At 43.8% G+C, this 16,018-nt stretch overlaps 1 protein-coding gene across 1 annotated transcript; it reads left to right on the top strand.

Annotated features, from left to right (window-relative positions):
* The first annotated feature begins 13,854 nt into the window (after positions 1-13,854).
* Positions 13,855-14,751, top strand: LOC121046419. Its single transcript, XM_040500644.2, has one exon. It carries the CDS (start codon positions 13,855-13,857, stop codon positions 14,749-14,751), a length of 897 nt encoding a protein of 298 aa, XP_040356578.2.
* Positions 14,752-16,018: the final 1,267 nt, after the last annotated feature.

The raw sequence follows: 16,018 nt of genomic DNA, 5'->3' as shown, positions 1-16,018 counted from the left end.
CTCATAGGGCGTATTCTCGACGAATTTACGCGCGTTTCAGCGGGCGTAATCCCGGGATTTGGCGGGCGCTTTTTTTTTTTTTTTTTTTTTCAAAGAAGAGAAGAGGGCCAGGTCGACAAACCACACACGACGCTTTTTGTCGACGTCTTAACGGCGTTTGGTGCAGTGTAGCCCGTGTAGCCCGACTCGCGCCTTTCATGAAGGGAGGCAAAATGTAGGTTGGATGCTATATTATAACGTTCCGCAAGGGGACAGAAATAACTGAATGTTAATCAGCAACCAAAGCCTAATTTGCTAATACCTGTTTCATAAATGTTCGTTGTAAACGTCAAGTTGCCAAAAACACCCGACAGGAGGACGGCCGCAATCTCTGCTCAAACCCCTTCCTTTTGTAATCATTCACGTCGCCCGCAACATAGATGGTATTTTCTTCTCTTTCGATCGTTCATCGCTCGTTCGAAAGGATTTAGCGATTTCGTACAGTTTGCCGATAAACTGGCGACCGCGACAAGCGAGCTCCCATTTCGGCGGCTGAGTCAAGCCAGCCAGCCGGCCGCATAGCTAGGCAAGCCGATTTTCGAGCAACTTCCGGCTGTCATCTTGGAAACTCATTGGACAGCACCCCGCCGTACGCCTTCCGGATACTCCATGCCGAAATACGCCAAAGCGCCGAGATCTGTCTCGGTCGGATCACCGAATACGCGCGTATTTACGTCGACCGAGGAAGCGCTCGTCCCGACGCCCGCTGTATACGTCGGGATAACGCCCGCCAAAAGGCCCGTAAATAAATACGTCGCAAATACGCCCTCTGTGGTTCGGGCTAAAGAGCTGCGCTCTAAAAGTTGTCCCTCGATTTCCGCCTGATGACGTCATGGAAGTGTCCTGCTGTCGCCGGCCGCGTTCCTGGAGGTGTTACGGCAGCTGTGGTGGATGTGGAAGGCACCCGTTGCGCTGAGGGTCGCTCTTCAGCTCGACAGTCCAGGGAAGCTTCGGCAGCCAGCAGTTGGGACGCCATGGCGACAAATACACTCGCGTTTACTCGTGCTTTTTGCCGAAACTTCTATGACCAACCGCCAGGATCACGACATTCGACAGCGTGACACTCCGGCTATTGTGACGTCATTGATTGCCACTTGGCGGAGCACTCTCGATGCACGGGCGGAATTTGACGGTAAACAGACCAATCGGAGACACGTTTCAGGCGTCTTAGCACAAATGTTTCCAACGTTATTATTTTTTGTTCTCATTTTATTCGGTTTGACCTTCGACCTTTCGTTCTGCGAACAATCTACGTCTCTTAGTAATTAATGCCCCAGGCTTTATGTCAAGTGCGCCAAAGCCGGACAGAATTGGTTCTCTAGCAGCAGTAATCCGCAGTCCATATATGTCGTACTGTCTGCAATTCGCCCTTAAAGCCACGAAGGTCCGAGGCACGAAATATATTGGAAGCAGAGAGCAATTCTACTTCCATTACGAAGCCAAACAATAAAACGATAGGCTAGCTATAGCACAAGGAAGAAAGTCATTAGGTTCCCCAATTTCCTTCGCTCGCGAAATTAATCGGTCGCACGTAGAAATGAATAAGAACGGGGCGACGCTGGTCTCGGGGGACACGAAGGACGTTGTTAATCTTTTCTTGACAACGCCTCCCTGATTCACTTCGCTCGTAATTAATGAGATCTGCTGCACGTGTTTGAGATGCAGTGACAAAGATACTAGACTTGGACATATGCTAAAACCTTGCGCCGCCCCGAAACATGAAATATGGAATGATACTAAACGACTCGATCGCTGCACCTGCTTGTAAAGCCATTTGGAAAGGAATTAGCTTCTTCAATCGGCAGTCATCAATTTCGTAATCTGAACGTCTAGGGCACTTTCATTCCTCATCTGTCTTCGCGTCACTATCCCTGTTCTCTGGTAGAAACCGCATGGTGCTGGGTAGGTTTTATTTGTTTGTTCAACTGTTTGTATGTTTGTTTGTTTGTTCATTTGTTTGTCCTGTTAATCATTTCGGGGCTGTTACAGGAGTGTAAAGGTACACGTGAACATGAAACCAAAACAATACGCTTTCCAACGTGCCGCATAATCAGTAAAAAAAAGGAGTACAAACAGCCGAAGTAATGCCGTAAATACAAGCTCACCAAAAGTTGTTAAAGAAGCTAAAGTAATTTAAATAATATACGTATCACTTGTAAGCCCGGAAACGCAAGTGAAAATTATCTTATTTTACAGGACGACCGGCAACACGCTTAACCTAAATAAAACATAATCAGAGGGCTACTCTAACATGGATTGTACACTTGGTAAAATCACTTTTCAATATTGTCTCTTTCGCGGGGCGGATCATAGATTCCTGGATCTTGATGTCCGGACGACTATATATATCTGAATATATTTAGTCGTACGTATTCCAAGTTCAAAATTAGTTTCCTTTCTGCCCGAAAGCCGCCGATCGAGAACTGGCCAGTTTGAGTCGCGCTCATTCTCTTTTTCGTGGTCACGTGCCATTTTCTATGGTTTAGACACAACCGCCAAAGATATTCAAAGTCGTGCGTCATCGAAAGCACACACTCAATACTAAAAATATACAAAAAATATGATGCCCATTTGTTGTGTCTTCAAAAAATATTCAAATGCGTTGACTGAAAAAAAAAAGTAGCACAGCCACGTGACTTTTGGTAACTTTCTCTTCCTCTGTATTTCTTCCTCCTTCCCAGTCCAGTTTCGGTTTCCAGCAGTTGCGTTTTTTTACTTTATTTAAGATATACGTGACGCTGTAGCAAATTATTGATTGGGTAGCCTTCTGACAACCATAATAAATCGCCTGGAAAATCATAAACAATTTCTTTTTTTTCTTTTTTCTGGGTCCCTTTAACGTTGAGTCGCATTGTATGTGATGTACTGCAGTGAGGAACAAAAGTTAAGTTTGTTGTATGGAGGCTCAGACAGCGGGAGGTTAGCCAACTTCGAGACTGCGTCTGGTGTCTAGACGAGCAATTTTCCCTGTGCAATATACGACCGCTAACCTCTTGTTTTTAACGTCATCGGTACTGATTACACGACCGCGCAAGCCCGTAAGATGATCATCCAGATCGAAACGGACAGGAGCGGGGATCGGATAATCCCTGGGGTTTTGCCGCGGAAATCCGGGAGTGATTACTGGGCTCTGCAGCGCACTCCCAGTAATCATAAAAATCGTACACATGTTCCTTGTTGTCGTTTGTGTAATGATAGATATTTTTTTTCTTTGCTTTTTTTAGGGCGTGAGGTAACTTGGTTTAGTAACCAAGATCTCCACATGAAAGTTAAGATACAAAAGTAAGAATAGAAAATGTTTTAAATGCTAGCGAATCTAAAACATTTCCTGATAGCCGTAATTTAGCATGAACTGCTGATACTCTTGTCGGAGGAACACCCAAAGACGCCGTAATCGAGATAGACACCTTTCTGCTTAGAGACTTTTACGACCCGTATAAGACAAGCTTTCCTGTGGGGAGAGGATTTCTAAATACACGTTTATGGGCGTCGTTTACGTGTGAAACTTAATATTTCGTCACTGCTTCTACAGGTTTTTTTTTCTCTTTCTCGTTTTTGCTTTACGTTTTGTTTTAATATATATTCACGAAGGTTACGCAAACGCGTTTTGTGCAGGTACGGTACACGGCCAGGGGAACATATAGGGGCTAATCGTCCCGATAAGTTGGATAAATAACTACAATCTGGTAATCAACTTTTTTAATTATTGAAAATAAACATACGGTTCCAATTAGAAACTTCCTGAGTATCCTAGAAAATTCCTAAATTAGTCAATTTTATGAATATTTGAAGCGCATGATAAGCGCGGGATGCGCAAAATTTTCCACTCGTGCCACAGACGCAACGCAGACGGCATAAAAATTGCGGATGAAAAGATTATCATCTGACTTTTCGGACCGCCAGCGTTACGTGCCTTTGCACGGGTGGAAAATTTAGCCCCTACCCTGCAAATCTTCCTAAAACTGACAAAATTAGTGGTTTTCGATGACGCTCGGCAAACTTTTAATTGGAAGGGTTTGTTTATTTTCACTCATTAGAATATTAATTAACAAGTCTAAGGTCATATACGACTTTTCGTGAGGATTATTTCCCTATATCATGTCCCCCTGGCCGTAAAACTCACTTGCTCAAACCGCATTAATTCATCTTTCACGGCGTATTTTATATATATATATATATATATATATATTGCTACGAGGAAGAAGACGACGGGCTGTCTTGGCAGGCTGATTGAAGGAGTTCTTGTGGTAGCGTGCGGGTGAGGCAGCGCACAGAATTTCTGTGAGAGTTGGAGTCGATGCCGATAATTCTTCGCGGATGAGCTGCCGAAGGCTGTCTTTGATCGTGGTTTGCTGCTCAGCTGCGAGAGGAAGCTGGGCCGACGGCAACAGGAGCGCGAGTTCCTCTTTGATGAGGTCTCTGATGAGAGTCTTCAGCTCACTAGTCGGAGCTGATGCTGAGGGGACGCAGTTTTGCAGCCTGAAAACTATGGCTTGGCCAGCGACGCGTCGGTTCCTATGCGCTTCCCATCGTCGACACTCCTCCTTTAATTGAGTTACCGTAGTTGGGTTGCGCGATACCAGCATAGTAAACGCATCTTCGGCGATTCCTTTCATTATATGTGCCACTTTCTCGGAATCGGGCATTGCAGGATCCACGCGTCTGCAGAGGGCTAGGCAGGCCTCGATGTAAGTGACTACTGCCTCGCCCACCGTCTGTGCACGAGAAGCAAGCGCGTGTTTTGCGTTTTCTTTGCGGCTAACCGCGCAACCAAACACGTCAGAAAGCTTGGTCTTGAAATCATCCCACGAGCTGATCTGGTCCCCTTGGTTGTCGAACCAGACCTTGGCGGTGTCGCGGAGGTAGAACACGACGTTAGCGAGTTTAAACGTGTCGTCCCAGGCATTATGGAGGCTTGCCCTTTCGAATGTACGAAGCCGCTCCGCTCCTCGACGTCGTCTGTCCCGAAGCCGGCAAAGCTGGGGGGGTCCCTGTGACTATATAGGATGGATCCCGTGCGAAGTGGAGCGGCTTGCTGCTCACCTTGGGCCATTCCGGCCGGTGGTAGTTGGCGGTTGCTGCGAAGCAACGTGATGGCAGCAGAGGTGCGAGGAAGGACCAACCTCTACCATCGGCCGGAAAGGCCAGCTCTCTCCCAGCGTTGCAGAGATGATCTGTCGAGCGGAGGAAGCACGCCAACTTACACGTGAACGTACCCGCGCCTCGCAGCAAAGACAATCCCTGCAGTACAACGCCACCCATCGGCCTGCAAGGTATTCTGCCGGCGACTTAGTTTGGATCTGGCTGCCAACTAGACAACTAGGCAAAGCAACCAAGCTGCTTCATCGATATGCCGGGCCTTACAAAATCATCGCCGAAATCTCCGACGTGACCTACAGAGTGCAACCCCGCAACCCCTCCACGATCGCCGTCGAACCTCAACAGACATTGTTCACGTCAGCCGCATAAAACCGTACCATCCCCCATTCACACCATAGCACCCTTCCTCATCCCCCTCAACGCCTGCACCCTTCGGTCTGGACGACCTACGCTTCTCCCCGGGCAATCGCTACGAGGAAGAAGACGACGGGCTGTCTCGGCGCCACGGACACGAGCGAGGGGCTCGCGCCGGTGGCGGTCAGTTTGGAATTAAAAAGCCGAACCGCAAACGGTCGTCTCCTTGCTTGGTCCCAGAACAACGCAACAATATATATATATATATATATATATATATATATAACATTAGGACCTGATGAAGAGCGGCCCGCTCGAAACGTCGTAATAAACTTCAAATTAGTAACTCCGACAGTACGCATCTTTGACTTATTAACCTTTCCCGGTCCATTTTTTTTTTTATATTTACCTTACTTCACCTATATATATATATTTGTTTCAATTAAAAATTAAACACCCTGCATATTTTTATATGTGTATTTGACACATTCATATCATTCTTTTTATTCGGGGTGCTTTTGAAGGACAGAAACCTAAATATTCGAGCGGTGACCTTATGAATACCGCGATCTATGTCGCCTTTTAAAGGGATACCACAACAAAATTTTGGCGCTTTTTTCTTGGTCTAAACCAGAGCCGTTTATCGAGAGAGTTTGGCCATACATTGGTTTGAATAGGCGAGCATCTCGGGGCCAACCACAGGCCGCGAAACAGCCCCTAGCGGTGGTCGTGAGCTCTAAATTTGTGACACGACTAATTCAAGCCGTTTTAGCGTCGCTAGAGTTAAAAGCTGTAACTCTCAGTGACTGAAAACTTTGTGCGTGCGAGGTTTTCGTCACGCAATATTCAAGTGTAGAATAAACGAACGTGCGCTCCAAACCAGGGCCAACTTGCTAGAAACGGCGTCTCAGCTGAGACGATGAAAGAAAGCACTGCCAAAGCCAGCGCACAAGCCGAGCGGGACACCGCGTCTCCAGACGCTCGCGCGCCCCACCCTTGGCACTGTTTTCTTTCTGCCAGTCACAGGACGCTGTTCTAACAAGCCAACATCAGCAGTGCAGAGAAAGGCGTGGGCACAAGCGCGTGGCTTTGGAAAGTGGCTCCTATGCACGAGTTCACGTACAAACAAAAGCGTTTTGCTGAGCTAGGTTCACGCGCCTGTACCTTTGTCTTCACTGTCGACATTTGTGAGATGGAGCAGAGAGGCCGAGATTGAACGCCTCTATTTCACGCTTTGAATGTCGTTTGCAATATACTGACGTCGCGGTCTCCTGATTGGTCGACGCTGTGTCACAAATTTAGTTTACGCTCTAAGCGCGGGGGGAATATTCGGCGCTGGCGGTGGCCTTTGCTCCGCCTGTTGGCCAAACTCTCCCAATACACGGCTCTGGGTCTAAACGTGTTCAAGGAAGCGGTATCACATTGGACACCCCAATCTCCTGTTGATAAATACACGAAAAGGAATTTTAAAACGAATTGAACGATTAGCAAATGGCACCTGGTGGATGTCGCTGAAGCCTCGTTTGTAATGTCAGTCTAGGAACATTGACAGGTAGTGACGATGCCTGTCTCGCCTAAAACGATAGCCTCACCGGTGCCCCATGCGTGCAAGCCTGTGCAGCGTGCGCGTGAATCTAGCGTTGGCAACCTTGTAATTGCACGCACTTTCCAACACGAGCAGAGGCTTGGCAGCGGCGAGATGCCCCGCTTGCACTCGCCTTGTCGACGTCAGCCTCGAAGAAGCTTTGCCAACGTTGAGCTTTGCTCGTCCCGAAACAGGCTACGTCACGATTGCGCCGGATGTCACGTGCTCTCCGCTGGCTGCTCTCCGTTTATAACCAAAAAAAAAAAATACAGCCACCAGGCTCAAAATACAAACGTGCGATTGTCATTTACGGATATTGTGGATCATATTCAGCCCATTTCAGAACACGACGGGTACATTTCGAATTTCGTTTCAGTATCCCTTTAAAACCCCTTTAATTTATATTTCTTACTGTTTTACACTGACTGAATAACGTTTATTATACATTTTATTTAAACAGTCTCTTAAACTGTTGGATGTTACGGAACATCCACGTCACAGCACACTCTTTCGTGAAGGCATATGGAACGTTTTGCAAACTTGGCCGCGCATGCGTATAACGAATTTCGGCGTTTGTTCACGCACGGTTTAGTATACACCTTCAAAACAGTTGAACCCATGTGTCGACAAATTTTTATCGGAAATATTCTTTTTGGTTCCTTCTCTGCATTCCACTTTCATGAAAATGCTATATCCGCGTCTCTACACTTTTACCACTTCTGACGTCAATGGTAGCACAACCTCCCTCCTCAAATATTTGCTGAAGATGCTTCCTAACTATACTACCACCTGGCATTGTCTAATCAAAATATCTTTAGACTTAAAAAAAAATACTACGTTGCGGAAGTGATCATGACATCTCGCCAAGCTCGTTGACAAAGCGTAGATTTTGTTTTAGTTCTAAACCAAACGTCATAGAGCGTATAAAAACACTGCACACTTAGATTCAACCTTTTAGATTCAGCTATCTAAGAAAACAACTCCTCTTTATCATTAACGTGAAATGTTTCTGACACAAATTGTAAAATCAAGTATAAAATAAACAAAAAAAAAACATCTCAAGAAGATAAGCCTGTTCTTTGAAGTACCGAGGCGTGTACTGCGTGATCGATATATCGTTCAGCCTCGAACACTGCTTTTGTGCGCAACCGCCCGAAGCCCCTCATTCATAGTCTGCGCAAACGGCCCGTGTAGCAGTTTTTACGAACTTTTGTACGCCATCGAGGTCAAAAGCACACAATGTTCCTGCGTTAGCGAGGACGTAAAACTTTCTAAGGTTCAACGAGGTGTAGAAATTGCGCCCGGCGGCCCCCTTGAGAACGGGCAGATTTCAGCTTCTTGGAGCCGAGGCCCGTAAAAAAGCGCCTTCCGAACGTAGACGCGAAAGAAAAAATTGACTCCCTTCTTTGATGCCACTATCTAGCCCGTGGGAATAGTTGTATAAAGAGGGAGGCTATGGCGCTGTATATCGCGCTTGCAACGTTTTTTTTCACGCGAGTAACGCGGGAGTAGCATAGCCACGCATTATCTAGGTAATAGTTTTTTTTAATAATAATAATAATCAAGAATCAAATTTTATGGTGCCCGGGAGCAAACTTACGGTCTTGGTTCTGGCACACCGGTACTTGCACACACAACAAATTATACGCAAAATTGACGACACCAAAACACAAACACCATGAATATATTGACCATGTACATATATGTACACATCCCGTCGCACATCGAGTAGAAAACACACTCCGTGGTGCACGGCATGAGCAAGAGAGGATGGCTGGCTATCGCACCTTGACAGTAGTGTATTACAAGATAGCACAAAAGTCGTAGACATTAGTATAGTTGTCAAAACAAAACAAAAATATATCATATCATATTTTAATTCCTACAATACAACGAAGCAAATATACTTCACATCATGGTAAAAAAAAAGTACAAACTGCACAGGCAGTACATTTTTAGGCTATCGGTTTAAATAATTCGTGCTGCTTAACTCTGTCCCAACACGAACAGGTGTGTCATCTGTTTATCAAAGTTCTGACGGCACGAGTTAAAAATAGCAAGTTCTTCGGAGTAACAATTATGATACTCTACTAATCGAAATTTTGAGTTGTGTTGACTAAGATTTATATCAGCATAAAATGACGATTTGAGCCGTGTAGACACCCGCGGGACCCTGGTGTACATACTTCAAACAAGAGACTCGGAAAATCAATCAAACCATGCAGAGTTCTGAAAACGAACAAGTCCCCTTTCTTTCGATGTTGGTGTAAAGTAAGTAAGTTCGCGTGTGTCAGTACAGCCTCATAGTTCTGGTGACGCTTGTTCTCATTGAAATAACGATATTTGAAAATAGAGATAAATTTCCTTTGCGCACGTTCTATTCTTAAATAGTTAGTTTTGCAAATGCCCTTCCACGCAGCCGACGCGTATTCTAACTAGGAAAAACTCATTGAACAATAAAGTGCAAGGAATGCAGATGGGTTGTTAAATTCCCTTGTTAGGCGACATGCGATTCCAAGGGTTCGCTATTTTGTTTACGTGGTCATCAAATCGTAGGTTTGCATCAAATAAAACGCCGAGATTGCTTCTACTACTCACACGCGACAGTAAGTCCCCATGAATACGATACGCGAAACAGACGTTCTGAGCTTTACGAGAAAACGTCATCACTTTAGTTTTAGAACGATTTAGAGAAAGCCCGTTAGCTGTGCACCAATCATTGAATGAACTCCTGTCGTCCTGAAGTCTCGTGCAGTCATCGAGTTTGCGAATTTGCGGTACATTTTAATATCGTCGGCATACGTAAGAAATATGAATGCGAGATGGGCAGCAGAAGCATCATTGACAAATATAGAAAATAAGAGGGGTCCTAAAACAAAGCCTTGAGGCACGCCTGAATCTATTTTGTATGTCTTGGAATTTACATGATTAACTCGAACGAAACCTTCTCTCTCTAGTACTGTATGTAGCTCCTAAACCATTCGAGCACCTGACCGCATACACGGTAGTAAGAAAGCTTAGATATTAATATACTATGGTCGGCCAGGTCAAAAGATTGACTTAAATTAACAACATCGTGTTTATCTTGTTTACATAAAACACCAGAGGCTGTTGATGTGAAAGAGACCAGGTTAGTGGTCGTCGACTTGCCAGAAACAAAGCCGTGCTGGTTAGTAATGAGTATGCATTTAAAGGAAAATGATGAATACATGTTAACAACCATTTCAAAAAGCTTTGAAAGCTTGCACAGCAGAAAGAGATATTATTAATAATAATATTAATAATAATTATAATAAATTTTATTGCACAAATATAAATATAATACATACATATGCGGGTCCGTCAAGCCAATAGCGGCTTGTGGGACTGAACCCGGCAGCGGTGTAATGAAACATCAAACTAGCCATTGAAAGATATCATGCAAAATAACAATGTAAAATAAAGAAAAAACACACACACAGACACATACACATCAGTCAGGATGTTAGGACGTGTTACGATTATTGCTCTTTCATATTGGAGACAAAGGCCAAAAGGGAAACCAAGATTAAAGTCAGCATGGGGGCTATCTGCAGATTATTCAAGATTAGGGTCAAATTAATGATATAAAGCCGAAAGGGACTAACATTGCATGTAAACAGGAAAACGAAAACGTAAGTATAACTTTAACATATTGCTCTTATAGTTTTTGTAGTTTTTTTTAATTGGCGCTTTGTGGTTATCCCAAAAAACGTGTCCGGTAAGCCGTTAAAAAGTTCGGGTACACAAAATGAGCGCAGTCGTTTTCCATATTTTGTATAAACAGGTGGGATTATGAAACGTTCACCGTCTCTCAAAACACGTTCCACGACACGAGGCGTTTTAAAAGAACTTTGCCAGGCATGCTTACTAATTACACATCTTTTAAATAGAGCTAGAATACGCGGCAGGCACAGGAATGCAAATAATTCATCACTCGGCATAGAAATAGACGTGTACGCTACACCCCTCAAAATACTCTGTAGTTTATTTTGCCACAGCACTGAACAGTTTGCATAAATAGTAATACGGTACCGTAGCAACCCGTAGGCTAAAGCATTGCCTATCATCTTGCGAACAGAAAATGGAAAAAAGGTCTTTGTAGAATACAACATACATGATACAATTCGCAGTCGCTTGGCAACATAGCTTAGATGAGAATTCCACGACAGATCACTGTCGAAGAAGATTCCTAAATACTTGTTGGAAGGAACAAATCGAATAGGTGCACAAATGCAGCGCGTACATGTCGATGAGTGCCACACAAAGGAAATGTCTGGACATTTAGGTTTCAGGGGACTCCTGAAACACATTAGTTTTGTTTTATCAATGTTAATTTTAATACAATTTACCTCAAACCAGTCTATTACCCGGGTAGCATTGGCTTGCAGTAAAAAAATCGCACTGCAATAATTAATATGCGGAGAAACTAACAAAGTATCATCGGCATACTGATAAATATCACAGCCGGAAACAGTCTTGGCTAAGTCATTTATGTAAAGAATAAACAATAGTGGCGATAAAACAGACCCTTGAGGCACTCCAGCTTTCAAATTTATGCTGACACTGCTGGTTTTGCCAACTGAAACGTGCTGCGTCCGATACGCTAAGAAATCTTCAAGAATACAAAAAAAGGCACCCCGAAACCGTAGTCGTAATTTTTTTAAGTACTTTATGACTAATAGAATCAAATGCCTTCGAAACGTCTAGAAAAAGTGCGCAGGCATGTTTGTTGTTGACAAAAGTTCCGTTTAATGTGTTAACAAATTCCTCAAGAACCGAGTCGGTACTACGCCCAGAAATAAAGCCGTGCTGGGACGGTGATAACATATCAAACTTTTCAAGGAACATGGTCATTGTTTTCAGTATATGCTTTTCGAATACTAGGGCTAAACACGGCAGAATAGATATCGGTCTGTAGCTTTCAACACTGTCACGCTTACCCCCTTTGTAAATGGGTCTAACAATTGCACTTTTCAAACCAATAGGGATTACTCCACTGTTTATAATTCCGCTCAATGCGTAAAGCAGGATGTTACTTAGTGCGTCGAGATTGCGCCGCAAGTCGGCAAGGCGGATGTTATCTGCCCCGGGTGCTTTATCGGGCTTAAAACTAAATAAAAGCGTGTGTAAATCTTCTGCCGTAATGTTTGGTAGAATGGCGGATGCTGAGCAGGAGCGTTGAAGATTAGAGAGAACGACATCTTCATCATGCAGCACACCCGAGACCGACGCGAAAAAGCGGTTAAATCTTTTTGCAACATGTGACATGTCATTTCCAAAATGTTTCTTAATTGTATCGTCAATAGACGATCTAGTAGAGCATCCCTTGACTTCATTTACAAGAGCCCACGTCTTCAAAACATCGAATCGTGATTGAAAAAACTTATCATGAAAATGGTGACGCTTTTTTGAGCGAACGAAGGCATTTACAAGGCTCCTCTGCGCCTGAAATTGCAGTTTTAATTCCTTTTTCTGTGGAGAGCGACGACATCGTGCCCATAAAATATCCTTTTCGTTTATAGCAGAAAGAACGTCTGAAGCTAACCACGGTCGATTTTCCCTGCGTTTTTTAACTGTAACAGTTTTCGTGCTCATGGCTCTAAAGCTTGAATATATTTCAACCAGCTTTAAATAGGCATCGTGATAGTTATAATTTTCAATGACCCGATTCCAATCATATCTAGAAATTAATCTATCAAAATTACTTGCATTCATTATGGATATTTGGTTTTGTCGTTCTAATTGTTCAGAAATAAACTCGGCGTATATTCGACATGCCACAAAGTAGTGGTCTGCCAATTTATGTTTGATAACGGCTGAAAATGCAGGAACCCCTGAGTTCCTGATATTTATATGATCGATACAAGAACTAAGCATTTGAATGGACAAGTACTCTTCTCTAGTAGGCGTCTGGATCACGCTGTCAATACCATAGTTTGCCAGAATATTTAAATAATCAAAGACGGCACTTTTGAAAGGCTTTAGTAAATCAATGTTTATGTCACCCACAATAGAAAGCTTATCGGTAGGCACCATAGTTTCTAAACTCGCGCTTAGCTCATCTAAAAGGTTATTATTATTATTATTATTATTATTATTATTATTATTATTATTATTATTATTATTACAGATTGAAGAAGAAGAAGTGAATATGTCCGGGTATTCGTTCTAATCGCTCTGAGAAATGTAATTTAAAATCTTTATTCGATGACCTTTAACTTGCCTGCTAAATGGTTTAACAGGGAGTTAGGCGACCTCATCTCACCGGCTCAAGGATCGACATCCAGTCGTGGCTTCCGATTTACTGCTTCGAAGATCGCGACTGCAGCCCCGTTCATCACCGCCATTACCATACATCGACCATTCAGTCAGCAGTCGTTGCCCATGCCCATCCGTGACGTTCGGCGACTTTCTGCGACTCAACATCAACCCTGGGCCAATCAGCGAACATCCACGGACGAGCCTTGCCGGTAACCGACCATCAGTGCTTTGAGGAGTTCCATTTTCTCGGTGACCGTGCCAAGCTGCTCTTGATATACTGTTTCGCTGGTGTAACCTGCCTAGGTGTGCTTACAGCACTTAAAGTTTTTCTACTTAGTTTAATGCCATTTAATTCGACGATTATGTCCCTTGTTTGCGACGCTTGCCAAAAAGGCATTTTGCCTGATGGTAGACTTATGACATGCTCAGTTTGCGAGCATAACTATCATCTCGGGAAAACGTGTTCCGGCATTGCTGAGTCCACGTTTACTGCCATGAGCCCCGACAAAAAAGAAAAATGGAGGTGCAAAGTTTGCCGTTCTAAGAACAATCGTGCTGATATAGACGGGGTCGATGCTAGCTCTGACTCGATTTCGTCCTGCGAAACCACGACACTCGCGGCGCAAATCCTGACCATCAACGAAAAGCTAGATTCAATACTTTCTCTGAAGGCTAGCGTAAATTTACTGCTCGAGCTTCCCGCAAAGGTGAATGAGCTCTTGCTCCTCAAGCCTACCATAGATCTCATGAAAGTGACTGTGGAGGAGGTTCAAACTTCCATTTCCTTCCTAGGAAAGAAATACGATAGCCTCCTCGCCACGGTGTCTGCTCATGCGACCGACATGAACGAGCTGCGTACAGAAGTGGCTTCACTAAAGGACACGGTTTGCGAACAGGCACATACTATCCAAAGCCTCCAAACCGAAATGAACGACGCTGACCAACGCGGTCGCCAACATATTATGGAAATTCATGGAATGACCGTCAAACCCGACGAGGCTCTCCCTTCCATCTTAGCGGGGCTGGCAGACAAGCTAGGAATTCCGGGACATCAACCAGCTGATGTCGTGTCGGTTTTCAGGCTACCAGGCAAACGATCTATAAAACCACCTATTTTGGTCAAGTTTACATCTGTAGCCACTAAAGACAAATGGATGCAAGCACGTAGCAAGCTCAGGCAATTTTCTCGTGAAAATCCACCCGAAAGACTGTACTTCAACGACAGCTTAACTCAAACCAACAGAGAACTTTTCTGGCAGGCACGTACACTTGGAAAAGAACGCGGTTACAAATTTGTGTGGGTCAAAAATGCTCGAATTTATGCCAAAAAAGATGAGGGCGCTTCTCCGGTACGGATTCAGCAGAGAAGTGACCTGGACCTAATCACATAACCGACATGGCTAGTTTTTTACAGTACGCCGATTTTCTCTCGTTTAATAGCTCGTTTTCTTCTTCTTCAACCGACTCTTTCATGGTCTTACACATAAACATTCACAGTATTCGAAAATACTGGGATGAATTTAAGACAGTTGGTGATCAAATGCGGGACCAAATTGATGCAATTGTGCTAACAGAAATCAATGTCAGTGCTGATCATCTCTCACAGTTTAATATTTTAGGATTTCAAAATTTCTTTTATACACGGCCAATTACTAGAGGAGGAGGAATCGGCGTATTTATAAAGAACTCATGGTCAACAACTCAAACTGATGTCACATTTCAACACTCGGAGAGCTTGATGCTAAAGGTTTCTAATTCTAACTATGCGGTTTGCTTGCTTGCTCTTTACCGACCTCCTTCGTCCAACTGCTCTGGCTTCTTAGAGGAGCTGAGGGAAAATTTGAGAGAATTGTCTAATGAAGCACATTTATATTTGGTGGGAGATATCAACATTGACACCCTGAAAACTTCCAAAAATTGTGTTTGTGATTATTTATCACTACTTGCCGAGCATGGAATCATACCTACCATTCAGAGTGCGACCCGCGAAGAAGTATTAAATGAAAATCTGGTATCATCCTGCCTAGATCATGTAAACGTGCGAGCTCCAGATGCTTCCATACACTCCGCTGTCATTTTACCAAAGCTTGCAGATCATTATTTTGTCGCATGTAAATGTGTTTTTCCCTCCAGAAAAGGTAATAATTTCGAAAGTGCGTGTCGTTTAGAGCGGGTTGACTTCAACACTTTTGATCGACTAATTAAAGAATATGATTGGAATGAATTCCTATCCTCGGTTAACAGCACGAACCTGTACTCAATGTTTGTAGACATCATTAGAAATTTCCGGGAGTTATCGAAGACCGTTGTATATGTTAAAAAACGCAAACCCTCACTGCCCTGGCTCACCCCAGATATTCTTGAAGCTATAAGTCACAAAGAAAAACTGTGGAAGAAGTTTCGGAGATCCCCCAACAATGCCTCTCTCGAACTAGAATGTAAGATGCAAAGAAATCGAGTCAATGCCCTCATTCGGTCAACGAAGAGAACCTATTTCGCGAAAAAAATATCAGACGCTCGTTCGGACTCCAGGAAAACTTGGACTGTCGTCAATGAGCTTCGTGGCTATCTAAAAAAGAACGTAACTGAGACATTACGCAAACACTTTGGGACTGATATGGCGACTACTGTCAACGCGTTTAATAATTTTTTCGCTAA

Source organism: Ixodes scapularis, unplaced genomic scaffold (assembly GCF_016920785.2).
Source record: "Ixodes scapularis isolate PalLabHiFi unplaced genomic scaffold, ASM1692078v2 PGA_scaffold3__209_contigs__length_174095766, whole genome shotgun sequence".
NCBI lineage: Eukaryota > Metazoa > Arthropoda > Arachnida > Ixodida > Ixodidae > Ixodes > Ixodes scapularis.
This window is presented reverse-complemented; position numbering and strand designations above follow the sequence as displayed.